We start from the raw sequence: 16,734 nt of genomic DNA, 5'->3' as shown, positions 1-16,734 counted from the left end.
GTTTTCAGGCTGCTTAAAACATTAGATTAACTTAACACTTACTTAAGCTTCTTCTAAAAATACCTTAGAGCCATTGTTTAGAACTGACATAACAGAGAGGTCTCTGCCCTGCAGAGTAGTCATAAGTGAGTAAAAAGCAAAATTCTTCTCTCCTGCATCTCCATTACATAAAAAATGCTCACAAAAATAAAAGGTAATTAAGACAGATTTGCTTGTATGATGACACTTTCCTGATCTGAATTTTTACATTTTTTATATGTTCAGTTTGTACCAATTAGAAATGTACAAATATCCACAAATTAAATATTGGATGTATTTGACTAGCACCTAATTCTTCATTAAACATTTAGCAATTGCTCAAATACAAAGAGAGTAAGAAAAGGCAAAGGAGGAAATGCTAACAATTGGGCTAAAAAGAATGGTACACCTCATACACTTCTGAAACTATTCCAGGCCTGAAAGATTTCAAGATGATTCTGTACATTGTGTGTGACAACCCCATGCAACCAAACCACAATAAACAGAACTGCCACTTTCATATTTACTCTCTGCAGGTTTGGTTAGTTTTCACATGAATAGCTGTAACTCTTGACATCCAGTTCCATTCATCATAAAGCCTTTTCTCCCTTCTTCCAGAATTGATTTTAATACCATTTAAAGAACTGCTAAAAGGCAGGAAAATTCCCATAGGAAAAAACTTTGAGTGTGAAATGGGGGAGGGTAAGAAGAAAGAAGAGAAGAAAGACTGATATTAAAGGCTTTTTTATGTTAAAGTTTTTAAACTTCAAGTGTTTAAAATGCTTTATTCACTCTTTTTTCTGTATTCAAAAATATTTAAAATATTTTAATGTAAAGAAGCTGCAAGTTTACATGCATCTGTCTAAAATTAACTGTTAACCACTAACAAAAAAGAGAGTTCATTAAGGCCTTGATTCCATCAAATTTGATCTGTACAGATAGCTAAATACTCTCAGTTTTACTGCTCCAACCAACACTCGTATGTCCAAAGACAACTTAATTCAATCCAACAGGTGTAACTCTAGGTTATAAATAGAAAAATGAAGGTACCATGAGATTAAGGGATTTGCCAAAGTTATGGATTAACAGGATTAGGATTCAGGAATTGCCAATTTGAATTTCCTTGTTTATCCTGTATTTGCTCCAGCAAACTAAGTACAACAAGGACAACAGAGAACAGAGGAAAATGCTGACATCTTCCACTTGGCACCAAGAAAAAAAGTTCAAACCACTATTCAGTATCAGCTATCTGATTAGGAATGGCCTTTATGTACACCCAAAGCATGCCTATTATCAGAAATAATATTTTGAGTATAGAAGAATTAATTTTATTTATTCTAAATCAGTGTTAAGACCTTGTAAAACAAAGCTCCAGGCTCTGTGTGTGTGTATAGGCATGTTCCAGATAGATTCTTCTAGCAGAAAAAAACAAAAGAAATAACAAACAAAGCTTTTAGTAGCTGTATTATATCGTTATAAACTGCTTCCCTTAGTAACCTTGTTTATTTGCTGCATCTGTGCATTGGATTTGTGTGGCAAGGTTTTGGTAGTGGGCGAAGATGCAGGGACGGTTTGTGTGAGAAGTTTTAAGAAGCTTCTCTCCCAGCTGTGACAGAACCAATGCCAGCCCAAACCAAGATCAACCCATCTCTGGCCAATGCTGAGCCCATCAGTGACAGTGGCAGTGCCTCTGGGACAGCATATTTAAGAAGGGGTAAAAATCCCCAGACTGCAGAGCTGCAGCTGGAGAGAGAAGTGAGACTACGGGAGAGAAACAGCTCTCACATAAAGGTCAGTGCACAAGGAGCAGGAGGTGTCCTGGACACTGGAGCAGAAATACCTCTGTAGGTCTGGTGGAGCAAGGAGGTACAGAAGTCCAGAGTGAGGCTGAGCCTAGGAAGAAGGGAGAGCTGGCTGGAAGGTGATTCTAAGATCTAGTTTTCTCTTTATCCTACTCTTGATATAATTGGTAATAAATTCAATTAATTTCCACAAGTTGTGTCAGTTTTGCCTGTGACAGTAACTGGTGAGTGATCTCTCCCTATCCTCATCTTGACCTGCAAGCCTTTAGTTATATTTTTCTCTTGATTCTCCAGCTAAGGAGGGGAAGTGAGAAAGCAGCCTTGGTGGGTACCTGGTGTCCAGTTAGGGTCAACCCACCACAATCTGCTAAAGCTAGCAGTGTTTACTTACCAAGAAACAGATAAAGAACATTTTATTAGACTTTTTTTCTTTAATATTAGTTCTGAAAGGTATCTTAGCTGGGGTTCAAAGGAAATACTTGAAGAGATCACAAACTCAATTTCAGCGACCATTGATTTGTTTCTTAACTCCTCTAGTCCATAAGATTTAATATAGTATTCACTTCCCTTTGCTTTGCTTAGGGGATACTTTAGGTACAAAAGCTGAGGAAGACAGCTGAAGGGACAAAAAGCATGATGGAATAAAAAACTTTCCTAAAATGTATTCGTGAACTTTACAGAATAGTGAGTCCCAGAATAAATTAACACAGCATCATTAGAAAGACACATTTTCTTAAGGGCTTAATGTACTGATTTAGAAAACAGAAAATGTTTGAAATGCAGAGTGAAATGTAATTTTTATGTTGCCTCTCCTCAAGCTTCGAACTTAGAGCCTCAATGAAAAGGCTGCTCTATTTAAATTCCTAGTGTAAACAACAGGAGAAGGATAGTGAACAGAAGCCCATCTGAACTATTCAAAACTACTCTATGCATCAGCTGACTACCAAAGAAGTGCATTAGATTTTGAGTTTGGGCATCAAACTTGTACACTCACAGGACAAGACGATGGACACAACCTGCAACAAGGGACAAGCTCCAGCAGGTATTCTTTAGTTCTGGCTTTAGCTACATCATGCACATACTCAACTTTCCCATGGAGCAGCCTCTTCAGAGCAAATGCCAAAATCCCACTTTGCTGGGTTTGAGATCCAGAGTTCAGCTTTTAAGAGACATAGCAAGATAAACAGCAACAGATAAATAGCAAGACATGACATAGCCAGATCAGGTTCTAAGCTTCATTGTTTTACTTTTTAAATGAAAGACCTCAGAAGATGGCTCTTCACAGAACAGGTATGTTTAAGAAATCTTTCACTAGACATTATATGCAACTTGCTTAGTAGACTGGACCTAAGGGGAAGGAACAGCCTGCTATTTTATAAGGTGGTCCCTTGAAGAACAACATGCTTGAACACTCTACTAGTTAGTATTTTGAAGCTAAGCAAAAACAACAAAAGACCGCAACCTTTGTATAAAAGGAAAATAGTCTGAATTTACAATGAGGGAAGATTAATAAAGAATATACTTCAGCATATAAAGTAGTTTCTATTTTGAGCTCCTTCAAAAGGGAAAATCTCCAGCCAGTTTTACTTCAGAAGCCAGAAACTTCTGTACACCAAGATTGGCTTTCTAAGTGATACAGTTACCAGCTAAGCACCAGACTGCTTATGAGCCAAGGCGCTTTCAGATGGTACACATTGGCATTGCACACACGTGAAATAACCTTCCCCTCCTGAAGAGCGAAGACTTATCAGGAAAATAATACTGAGCATGTGGTTCTACAACAGAGATTATGAACTTGATGACATATGTTAATTAAACTGATTTCTATCTTGCTCTAAAGACTTTGTTGAGAAAACCATGTAGCAAAGGGGGCTGTAACATCAAACTTGAAAAAACTACAAATACATCCTGCATCCTCCCGCACAGCTCAAGTACAGTGATCTCCTATTCTGAGTAAGATAAGTACTCTCAAAATATTTTAAAAAGAAAAAAAGATGACAGATTCTTACAAACAATTTATGTAGACAATGTTGCTTCATACTAACATATTTGTGTTTTCCTACTTCTTTCATGGTAAAACAATCCTGTATCCATAAAAAATACAGCTTTAGTATATAAAATTAAAGTAATATATCAAAAGGCCAAACATTTTGAACTCTGACTATGCGAACTTCAGCTAATTACTTCATTTCCCTATCTCACTTTCTGGATCTGTGAAGTGAAAATAGTATTGTCAAGAATTTTGGGAAGTTTCATTCCTTAATGTCTGTAAAATACCTGGAGATTCTTGACAGTAGATACAGAAAAGTGTTATCAAGAATCATCATTCTGAATTTAAGACATCACATTTGAGGTCCTGTCCATCACAGAAGAAAGCCACGAGACACTTCTCAGCACATTAAAGACAATTACACTTGCTCAGTCATTTCAAGGGTTTGATAGGAGAAGCTTCCAATCAAAGTAGACAGGAAAAATTAAATTCTTTCAAGAATAAGCTGTAATATTAACTGCTTGCTACCCTAATCATGTGAACTAGCATTTGCTTTGCATTGTAACTTCTCACTGCACACCTATCCCTCTGCCAGCAGAATGAAGAAATACCTAATAGCAGCGTGGGGAATGGGGATAAGAAAGAGGAAACAAAGAAAAAGCTTTGTTTCTGACATCAGATAGTGATGCAGAGACAGCTTCACGCCAAAAGCACTGACAACTTGACTTCTTTTCAGATAATGTTTAAGTTATTCTGGGAATTATATACAGGAAATTTGACTGAAAAGTAGAGGACCACTTTGAATATGCAATACCTTAACTCCAGCAGAAAGAGTAGGGAGAAAAGTTATAATAGATAAGCAGATACCATAGTTGGAAAGAAACAAATATTTGACAAACTGATGATCAAAACAGAGATAAATAATAAAAAAAATGGGCTGACTAGAGAAGGGGATGAATACAGCTCACAATGAGCTTTTCCTATAACACAAAGGAACTACACGGGAAGAGTTAAAATTCAGGACAATATTGCCTTTCCTGACATCTTTCCCTACCCTCTATGAAAATGAACAGTAGTAACACTTTAGAACCTCACATATTTGCATTTCCAAACAAGAAAACAAAAATTCTTTATAAATGTTCAGTTTCCTTTAGGTTATTGTGTACTCTGTGTACTCTCCAACCCCGCCTTGATGCTATGGCTTCTGTTGAGAAATGCCAGGTTACTGCATTACAAATACCACCCAAGTTCTACTGGAGAATCTGTACAAATTCATTAAATTAGCTGATGTAAGTTTTGACTGTTTGTGTATCTGAACCTTAATGCAGGAAAACCTCAGAGAAGACAAGATTTGACAAGTATCTACGCAAGCACTAGAATTAGCAAAGCTTTTATCCTATGGATTTTTGGGTTTTGGCTAACTGACATTGCAGTCTAGGAAAGTGTGAACTTACTAAGTGTAAGGTTTTCCTGTGCCTGAAGCATTTCTAAGGTCTTTTTCTTTATACCTGAAAAACCATTCTATAAAAGTTTCAAAAATTTATCTACCTGGCAATTAGAAGGACCACAGCCCTGGATTTCAAGAGAGCAGAGTTTAATAACTTCAGAGATCTCCTTGGAAGAATCTTAGCGGATATGGCTCTAAAGAGAAAAAGGGGTCAAGAGGAGATGGGTATTTAAGTATCTCTTCATCCAAGATAAAGAAAGGTCCATTTTTCCAACAGAAGCTATGAGACTCATGCTTAATAGGAGCATAGAATGCAAATCACTCTCAGATCAGCTTGAAGGAAGATATCACAGACTGTACATTACCACAATCCCGTCCTGTGACAAATTCAAAACAGATCAAGCTTAACTTATAAATATTACCAACTACATTTCATAACTCATTTGCAGATTACATGTTTTCCATAGTAATACCTTATCCCCATTTCACAGAGTAGCAGTAGCATATCAAAGTACTAATCATGCATGCAGATCACTTCTACTGATACTCATCTAGGATCCTTGAAAGAGGCATAACAAAGCCAACAATCCTTTTCATCATATACAACAACTTTATACATGATCATATTGCTTTAAACCAGACTTAGAGATGTTTACTGAGGTGAGGCAACTTTAAAAAGATGCAAGAATTTCTGTACTTAATTCAACGTCACACTTTAGTCAAACATGGACATACCGAATGGAACCAAGGCCTCGAAACAAAGTGCAAAGCAGGGACTTCCTGAAAGGTTTTAAGTTCCTAGGATCAAATTATCTTGCCTAACCAGAAATAGCTTACTGGAAGAGTTCAGTAATACAGTTACAGAAACAGAAATTCAGTTAATCCTTTTAACAACACAGGGAAAAGTCAGTTCCTCCAAAGAAATAAATGGCACTCCCAAGCTTATTTTATCAAAAAAACTGAATGTAAAGCACTTGTGAGTATAACTAATAGACAAAGTGGAACAACAAGGGGCTAGAAATTTTAGTTTTGCAAATTTCCAATGAACAAACAAAAAAAACCTTCTAGATATAGGTCAGGTCTGCTCAATCCAATGAGAGATACATATTGTAGAGTCAGGAGCACACTATATAAATCAGCTGGGTTAATTAAGGAAAGCTAGGAAGTGAATGAGTAGTGATAGAAACTATAAATAACAAGACCATGAGAGAGAAAAGCTGAAGAAGAAATTGGGATGATAAAGACACAAAAATTATTTGTTCAGAGACTTTTTGTGCAGCTGGACAAAAAGATCTCTTCACTTAAAATGATAACTCTAAGTATCAAGGCTATGTCAAAGACTTAATTGCATATGTGTAAAGGAGAATCCTTACTCTTTTGTTCTTGCTGAACACACATTGCACCTTCACAATCTTCTTCCTCAGATTGCTTCCAAACGGCTCACAGCAGCTCAACATAGAGATGCCAGAGTTTATTCCACAGAAATGAGCACAGACACACCATAACTACCCTCCCCATATGTCAGCTGATGTGCTCAGGCAGATCAGGCTGCTGTCAGAGCAATATAGCTCTGTAACTTCCAGGACTTCCAGGTCCCAAGCCAGTATCTTGAGATAGTGCTGAATTGTACCATATGGAAATACAAACCCCGAGCTTAGTTCTCTGTGTAAACATTGCATTACACAGCATAGACACACACTTGAAGCCAACAGCATGGGCAGAAGTATGCTTTAGGGTTCACAGAGAAGGGAAGAAGATAATGCATTCCTCAGTTTAGGCACTTCCACCTCTCAAGGCAGACTAAGAGCCAATATTATGCTGAAAGCAGATGTGGGCTTCACAGAGACTCTTCTCTTAAAACCTCTTTGCAGAAAGTCAGAGTATAAGAAATTGAGATAAAACAAGATTTTCATCTACTTTCTCTACCTCCCTCCCTTTCTGCACCTCTGCTGCTGAAGAATGCATCAGCAATATCATAAAACATATTAATTAATGAAACTAAGGCTTCGTAGACATTCTACTGGATGATTGCCTATGCATATGAAGTGTGCAGATCATCTTTCAAGACACGTCACAAGTGAGAGAAGAGATAGACCAAGTTTATTTAATATAAGAAACATGGAGCATTCAGAATCCCAGGCCAGTTCAAACAATCTAGAACTACTTTTGTTCCAGGGAACTTCCCCACAATTTGTAATACTAACTCTTCAAGACCATACTGGACCCTAAAAAGTCTTAATTAAAAAAATCCATTCCAGTTGGTTTGAATAGGAATCCTGTCATAGGGATGGGAAACTTGCCAGAAGACTGCAAAGCAAATAGTAATAATAATTATCAGTTGAATTTTGGATAATTGCTTAGCAGAATGCAACAGTGATCACTGCTTATTTAAATGTTTTGCTCAATTGGGACAAAAAGTAAAGAACATATTCATTTAATTTGCCAATGACACAATCAGTGAAGAAGTGTCAAAAGACACAAAATAGCTAGAAAGCATTAGAAAACAAACAGAAAAGTTTATTGGTCTTCAAAAAAAGAAAAATCTAGAGAGACATCTGGAATATGAAACTGAAAAAAAAACATTTGAATATTAAGAAGAGCTGGTGTATGTTCAGAGACAGCTGAAATGGAAATATTATACTGGGGTGAAAAATAAACCCTAAACCAGATTAGACAAGGAGTATTTTCAGAGTACTACATTTAATTTCACAAACTGCCTTGACAGTGGCATGAACCCAATCCAGGGAGAGACTAGCTGAAGACTCCATCACTGACCCACTTCTATATATGATTACTGCCATGCATTTTAGATCTATGTAAGGCAGATGTTTTAACTTACAATGGCCTGTAGATATATCTCACCATCTCTAAAATGTAATCCTCCACTTATTTCTCCCCAGCTTCAGAAATCCTTTGTCCTGATACACCAGAGTCATGACTGCTTCCAGGCAGAGCTACATTGATAAATCATAAATAGCAACAGCTGTAACTGTAGCACGAAGGAACTATGACGTTGAGTAAGGCTGGAGATCAATCATTTCAGCCAAGGCTATTCCACTGCAGAAAGAACTTCCAGAAAACACTGCATTAAAATTCACAGCTTACTTACCTTTAGGACATGCTGTGAGACCTTACTGAATCATAAAAGATTTCCCACAATAACATGGTATAAAAATCTGATTTGGTTTTAATAACAAAAAGGGAAGGAAAAAAGTTAAAAGATTCTGATATTTACTGTGATTGTCACCGCATTGTTCTAAACATCTCACTTAGCAGAAATCGGCTAAGTTAAATATGGATATAGTCTAAAAGTTTACAAGGAAGGGTGTAAAAAAAGATAGAGTAATTTAATATAAATAATAACATGTGGAAGCATTAGAATGACACTAGCAAAGGAAGGGATTTTGTAACCTCAGAAAAGTAATCTTGTCAGCAAAAATGCATTAAAATGGCATCTTTCAAAATTGAGCTGGGAGAACAGTGGTCCATTTAGCTCTTCTCCATCTCCAAGTTATGCGATACATAGATAAGACATTTATTTAATTTTTTACAGAATCTAGTCTTCCTGGCAAACTCAAGTAGAGCTAGTCATACAGGCTTACCACTCCTCTCATTTCATGACATAGCTTGTGTGCTTGGTTGTGGTAAGCCTCCCTTTCCACAAGCTCCAGAGACAGTTAGGCTTCCAATTTCCTAATTCAAGTGTGCAGAAGCAAAGAGGTAGCCATCACACCATGTGATGAATGTGAAAGAAACATGGTAATTTTATAAGGTTTTATTTCAATAGGAACAGTAACAGTATGTTTTGTCTGAAGGAGAGGCAAGTGTCTGCAAAAAGGATTCTCAGGCAATACAGTCTAACATACTTCTTGCATCAGTTTTAAATTTCAGTGCTATATCTAAGGTATCAAACAAAAGCTATTTTTGCTGGAAGCAGTTCTAAATTGGGAGGAGGGGAGGTGCAAAGAAAGAAAAAAGAGAAAAGCTGTTGAAAAGCACCAAAGAAAGCTGGGGCTCTAGAAAAGAAGTGCCAATGATTCTGACTGAGCTTTCTGTTCTCTTCTCAGTACATCAGGCCTGGAACAAGTTTCTCAGCACAAAATTTCTCTAATTGGCTGGAAAGCATTTAAGGAAAAATCTTTTTAATTAAAAACAGAGAACCAACAAGACATGAAAGCCATGGGGGTTGGGAGAGGCATATGTTGACCTTATGAGGCTTCACAGCAGAACTCTGCAGGGGCCGTTTAAACTGAGAAAGCACAGTTTTAATTAAAGAGTCCTGAGGAACAGACAATTCAAAAGAGCGGGTCAGATAGATTCCAAGAGGTCAATTTAAGCACAAGCAGAGGGAAAACAAGACTTCTGGCCATTCCGCCTTCCTCTGGGAGAAATCTGTTGCTAACTGATCATTATGCTTCAACAAACACTAGCTGTCCTCTAACCACTCTGTGAGTGCTGCGTATCACTGGTACAAGTTAAAAGGAGGGCACAAAGGGTTAGAGTGAATGGGGTAACAGACTGGTGACCTTTCACTAGGGGGATTCCGCAGGGCTCCGTCTCAGGCCCAGTTCTCAACATCTTCATAAATGACCTGGATGTGGGACTCAAAGGAATATTGTCAATGACACTAAATTGGACAGCACTATTGACTTTCTCAAGGGCAGAAAGGTCCTGAAGAGAGACCCCAATAAATAAGAGGTCTGGTAATTCACCAACCATATGAAATTTAAAAAAGGCAGGTGCCTGATTCTGCACCTGAGATGGGGCAACCCTGGATGTATGGACAGAATGGGGAGCAAAAGGCTGGAGAGCAGTGCCACAGGAAAGGGACTGCAAAAAGTGGATCACAGTCAGCAGTGCCCTGGCAGCCAGGAGAGCCAAGTGTATCCTGGGGTGCATCAGGCCCAGCATCACCAGCCAGGCAAGGGAGGGGATTGTCCTGCTCTGCTCTGCACTGGGGCAGCCTCACCTCGAGTCCTGAGTGCAGTTTTGGGTGCCACAATATAAGAAAGGCATGAAACTATTATAGATTGTCCAAAGGAGGTCAGTGAAGATGGTGAAGGCTCTGGAGGGGAAGCTGTATGAGGAGTGGCTGAGGTCACTTGCTCTGTTCAGCCTGGAGAAGACACTGAGGGGAAACTTCATTGTGATCTTCAGCATCCTCTCAAAGCGAAGTAAAGGGCCAGCCACTGATCTCTTCTCTTTCATGACCAGGGACAAGACTCGAGGAAGACATGAGGAAGACATGCAGCTGAGTCAGGGGAGGTTTAGGCTGGATATTAGGAAAAGGGTTCTTCACCCAGAGGGTGGTTGGGCACTGGAACAGGCTCCCCAGAGAACTGGTCACAGCACCAGCCTAACAGTTCTAGAAGCACCTGAAAAACGCTCTCAGGCACATGGTGTGATTCTTGGGGCTGTCCTGTGCAGGGTCAGGAACTGGATTCAGTGATCCTGATGGGTCCCTTCCAACTCAGCATATTCTATGATTCTATCATAAGAAATTCTGTGAAGTTTTTTTTCACCAAGAAACCTCAGTTTCCTGACACTGGATCACATTCATCTTTTTCCTTCTAGTCCTAGTATCACATTCCCAATGCATGGAATCCCAGATATGCTTATGTATATTGAAAATAGAACTCTGCATCTTACTAAGCTTCTAAAATCCCTGGAAAATCCTGTAAAATAGATCTAGCATATCTCCAAAAAGAAATCCTATTAGGAAAAAATAAACAAACAACCCCTCCAAAAAACAAACTTTTCTTTACTTTTTGAAGTGTTACCATTGCATTTATTGAAGCTAGTAATTTTCCCTTGCTATTCAGAGACAAAAGAAAAAAATAAATCTAGTCACCAAACAGAAGGACTTAAAAAGGTCAATGTAACCAGAACCTATCAAGTAACAGAGCTAACATCACAGAAGAATAACATAAAATCTGCTATATTTCTCCATGAAGAGCTATTTCCCAGTAATTCAAAAGGATAAGGAATTAAGTAGAAAAGTAACATTTACAGCAATTTCCCAAGAGAAACGGTAATGTTGGTGCATATCAATCACTGTATACAGGGTTCTGCACACACACATTGTTACACTTAAGCACTGCTTGTATTTAGACAGATTTCTCTATTATTGGCCATTTGAGAACTCATGGCTAGGTGCATCTGCTTGGGTGAATGACATACACATTCCAAGTCAAGGCATGGTCAAGACTGACAGACAAAGCAGTAAATTTCCCTGCATCAAGGAGAAACAGCTAGCAGCCAGATTAAGCAATCACTTAATTTATTTGTCAGATTTTTTTGTATGTCTACTTTTCTAAAATCCCAATTACACATTCAGAAGTGAAAAGATGGGATTTTGTTTGTTTGTGAGTTTGTCTAAGTTTGGAAATTGCATCAGCTTACATTTTTAATATTCTCCCTTGCTTCCCTCCAGACAGGGTACAAGCTTTGATGTAAGTTATTTATTAGGTGGACTTATATCCTCATAGGGTTGGCTTTTATGTCATTTATCAGGGATACACTTCACAGATGGAGAAAATTAGGAAAAAGCCACCACTCAGTCCTAAACCATGAAATTCAAATCTGGAATGAAATTTAAAGTAAATGAGAGACACGGAAACAGCAGTAAACACCTTTATGACAAAGGAATAAATAAAACCAAGAACATCCTAGAAGACATGAAAGTTAGTGAATGCTCCTTCTGACAAAGGAAGACAAAAGATGCCTTCATAGTTCTTCACAGACATAAATCAATGACAAAGAATGGAGCCATCCCTGCCCAGAAACAAACCCAGAGAGAAAACTGGAGCAGATCAGAATCTTGCTGTAGAAAACAAAGGGTTTATTTTCATCCTTTTCTGCACACAGAAATTCCATTCACATAAAGCGGCCACTTGGTGATTAACACTCCATACACCTGACACAGGGCATCAAATGCAGAAATTCTAATTCAAGTCTCAAAAGCAATATTCCTATGTTAGCTAAACTATATTGCTATTTATTTCCAAAACATCAGATTGTTTGTCCCATGCTCTGTTGTATAGTATATAACCATAAGCAGAATTTTTCTTACCAGGACTCCATAACTTACCTACCTCCTTGTGGTGCCTACCAGGTGCCCACCAAAGCTGCTCTGTCACTCTCCCCCCTCAACTGGACTATCAAGAGAAAATACAATGAAATGCTCACAGGGCAAGAGTAGGACAGGCAGAGATCACTCACCAGTTACTATCACATGCAAAACAGACTCAAATTTATTACCAATGAAATCACAATAGGATAGCAAGAAATAAAACCAAATCTTAAACTGTCCACTCAGCCCTCCCTTCTTTCTGGGCTGAACCTCACTCCTGATTTCTTCACCACCTTCCCACCCCCAAGTGACACAGGGAGACCAGGAAGTTTGTCACACATTGCCATTTCTACCTCCTTGCTCTCTCTCCCAGCTCCAATATGGCATTCCACCGATGGGAGACACTCCTTCACAAAACTTCTGCAGCAGGGCTGCAGCTCAGCACAAATTGCTCACAGTAGGTCCCTTCAGGAATGCACTGCACCAGCTTGAGTCCCCCATGGAACCACAAGTCCTGCCAGCAAAGCTGCTCCAGCATGGCCTCCTCTCTCCATGGGTCCACAGGTCATTTCCAGAAGTCTGCTTCAGCATAGGTTTCCCATGCAAACACAGCCAAGAAAAGAAATCTAGATGTAGTCTATGCTTCAGTGTGGTAATGACCATATCTCACCCACCACATTGCATAGGTTCAGCTTCTTGATAAATTAGTTTCATTCTTAAGTGGCCACGCATGTTGAGAGTTACCCTACAAACAGGTATAGCAAAAAAACTTCCACAGCAAAAAAAAACTGAAATGAAAAATATGAAGGTTCTAGTCCACAATTATGGCTAGAGAACCAGCAAAATTGGACTAAGTGGATGAAAATATTGACAGTAATTTATCTGAAGTGATGCACTTCTGTCTCTAGTGTAAAAAGAAAATATATGTAGATGTATAAATATACAATTAAACATGCAATATTTACTCAGACTAGAAAGTAAAGCTACTGAACTTCAAAGTTAGAAAAATATACATTGAGCTTCTTTAAGGCCATAACCAGAGCTCAGCAACATCCACCTGAGCTTTCGTTCCTGTGCTTTTCAATCACCCTTTCTCTTCAAAGTACCTTGGTGATTACGCTTTCTTCCATGGCCTTTCCCATACTCACATAAAACAACTAAAAGTTAAACAGAAAGGAGATATTATTATGAAGCTAAAACTTTTCCATTCTTTTCAACAAATCCAGGTGTCCTTCATCTGGTTGGGGTCAGTGGTGCATAAATGAAGCCTGATGAAAACTTGCACTGAAAGTACTGCAATGGATACTTTGCATCAGAGAGCTGCTTGTCCATTTTTCAATATGGTTTACCACTAACAGCTGCAGTTCTGGTGGATGACTTCTTTACTATTATCTCTAACTCCACCATAGAAACATGTTCTAGGAGTCCACATCTTATTTTTCCTGACTATGACCTGATCTCAAATCAGATATGTCCTTACTGCATACTGTTAAATTAGTATAATACAAATTACCTGAAATCTTTAAAATATTATCCCTGAACTAAAGTAAATTATCTATAACATAACAAAGTACCTCTCACTGGGAAGAAAGTGTTACAGACAGCACAGTCAGTTACTTCAGTAGCTTACTACAGATTTTGTCATGTTTAAATATGATTGCTTAATTGCCAATGATCTAGATGGAGTATGTCAAAAAGGTCTTTATTCATGGTCTGTCAAACTCTGTTCATCAAAAGCAGAAGTGTTGCAAAGCTTAGCCAGAAGGCAAGGTTTTATCTATATTTAAGAGATGGTTCTAGTCTTTCCTGCAAGAAGAAATGAGGCTGAATAGCCTGAAAAAAATGAGGCTTATAATAAAAGAAACCCCACCAACATTTATATTTGTACAGCAACTTTCAGTGTATTTGCTTAAAATACTAAATTAAAAAGTAAAACAAAACATAATTTTAGTTGTATATAGTTACAGGAGTTTATTTTGAACTCTGGCCAGTTCTGTAATACCTAATATACCAAGTGCAATATAAGAATAGCTAGACATGATAGCACAGTGCTGAGTATTTATTTTGGCACTGGAGATTTTTCCTTGTGGGTAGGGTTGGGGAAGAGGTCACACAGTTGTCAGTGGTCCCTCTTCCAGAGCCATCAGGATTCTGCAGCATCATCTAGGGGCTGTGGCAGCACTATCCAGGCACAGCTCAGGTGGCAACGTTAACTGCCCCACACTGCTATGAACCCAACCTCCTGCAGGCTCCTAGTGCAACCATCCAGGAGCCAACTGGCTGAGAATCTCAGCACCCCCTTCCCTCATGCTCCACACCCCATAATCTAACCTTCTCTGGGTCCCAGCCACCAATCTCCAGCACTTTTTTTCCTATCAATCTCAGTGCACAGGTCCACAACATCCTCCCTCGATCTATTGTTACTTGACACACTGTTCTGTAACAGAAGCAGCACTGGCAAAAAGGTGCTTCTACACTGCTATATTCTGGGAGCCATTTTTAACCATTTCACAGGGAAATGCTATGTTGTCTCCCCATTAATAATTTTGGAATATTAGAACACAATGTGAAGGGTCAGTTTTTGTACTGCGTTAATAGCCTGGCTAATGGTTTTCATGGGAAGGTAACAGGACTGCAGCAGATGCTGGAATACTTGCCTCCATTTTTCCCCACAGTTCGGAAACACCTCCAGAAGGTCCGAAGAAAAGACGCCCTGTTATGAGGGGTGGCTTGAACAAAGCTGAACTCACGGAACAAAATGTGTGTTCCTTGCCGCACGCTGTTGAAACTGTGGACATAAAGTCAAAACAAGAATGTTAGAAAGCTGAACCAACATGAATGTTCTGGGAACAACTAGAACAGCAGCAAGAAAACCACTGGCCATTACATTCTGTGAAACCAAATCTCCAAAGTTTATACCCATCTGTTCTCTAGAGAGAACACTATTTGCAAAAACCACACATTGAAATTTAATTATAGGAATTAGAGGTTTGTGAAAGTAAAATTCATTCTAAAGAAACCCAGCAAGGAGTGTCCAAGACCCACTTATTTGAAAACAATCCATTGGAAAATGGCTCGCCAAGAGTTACTGTTGTTTATTTGACCAGAAGATGCCCTTTCTTTTAGTACCATTTGAACTTCACTGCTATTTTCATTACAGTTTTCTTTAAAGCCACAAAAAAAATCCTCTTTAAGAGAAGCCTCAAGATATCATTTCAAGGTTACTGAAAATTGACTATTGGATGTATAAAATTTACTCCAGTTGTGATGAAAAGTGGATTGACACATCGCTAAACAAAATTTGCACTAATGCATTTTGAAAAGAGTAGCTGGTCATTATGACGGAACTTAATTTGATGCTCATGTTTTTGTATTTTAGTAAAAATTTCTAAAATATGAGTTGTAAGCATTTTAGGCTAACTTATTACAGCAAACATTTGTCTTACAAAGGTTTCTCTGAAGTGCAAGAAGTTCTCCTTTGGGCATGGTAAAGCTCAACATACAAGAACAAAAGAAATGCAAATACAAACATTATATACCAAAAGGTATAATGACAGGATTGCCTCAAAGATAGATTTTGTGCATTTCGCTCGGCATCATGCAAGTGGGACAAAGCTTTGAAACACTCCAGAGAGATCATTAAAACATTCACTTGGGACAGCAGCTTAACCCTCCCTCACAGGAGAGAATTAATGAAAAGATACAAGTTTACTTTCATCACAGCAGATCCTCTCCATAGGTAGCACAACAGATAAAATCCAGTGGTCAGTGTGAACCCTCTCAGTTTGCAATTTTAAATCACCTCTTTAAATATAAAGACTTTAAATCACTTTATCCTTCAGACTACAGAAAAGGGTCTCACATTTGAAAGAGAAAAACACCAGACAGAGTTTAGCAAAATTTTAAAAGTCCTGTAACAACTGGGAGTGGGTGTGTGTGGGTGTAGGGGTGTGTGTGTCTGTGTGGAGAGAAGCCGTTCAATTTTTACAAAAGGTATCACAATTTCTCATTTTTAATATCCTGGTTCTCAAACACATGTGAGCAAACAGAATCTGTTGACACGTATTGAAAGTTTCTAGCCCCCCTACCCAGAAGGAAATGTAACTCAAAATAAGTACAATCACCTCATGATTAAAAAAACCCTCATGACACTTGAATCCTGGAATCAGGAATATTCTTTCTGTAAATATCATGGATAAATATAGTATTTCATATTTATGAAACCTTATTCATGCAAAGTAAAGCACAACCATTGTCTCAAGAGATTAAAGTAAATAAATAAATCATGCACTGGATCAAAATATGCCAAAATTACAGGACTATCATTGCAAGTAAAGACTATTCATTACAAAGTGTTGTCGCTCACTGTCTTAGAGTGAACAAGTTCAGAGTAAGGTAAAGTAAC

At 38.3% G+C, this 16,734-nt stretch overlaps 1 protein-coding gene across 2 annotated transcripts in view; it reads right to left on the bottom strand.

Moving 5' to 3' along the window:
* C6H11orf49 (chromosome 6 C11orf49 homolog) overlaps window positions 1–16,734 on the bottom strand; it is a 78,403-nt gene that overhangs the window by 38,715 nt on the left and 22,954 nt on the right. For both annotated transcript variants that reach the window (XM_033063809.1, XM_033063808.1), the window contains exon 3: window positions 14,987–15,117. In XM_033063809.1, coding sequence (XP_032919700.1) covers window positions 14,987–15,117 — 131 coding nt within the window. The remainder of the gene's footprint in view (window positions 1–14,986; window positions 15,118–16,734) is intronic.

The sequence above is a fragment of the Catharus ustulatus genome, chromosome 6 (assembly GCF_009819885.2).
Source record: "Catharus ustulatus isolate bCatUst1 chromosome 6, bCatUst1.pri.v2, whole genome shotgun sequence".
Classification (NCBI taxonomy): Eukaryota; Metazoa; Chordata; class Aves; order Passeriformes; family Turdidae; genus Catharus; species Catharus ustulatus.
Note: the sequence above shows the minus strand (reverse complement) of the source record. Positions and strands in the feature narration are given on the sequence as shown.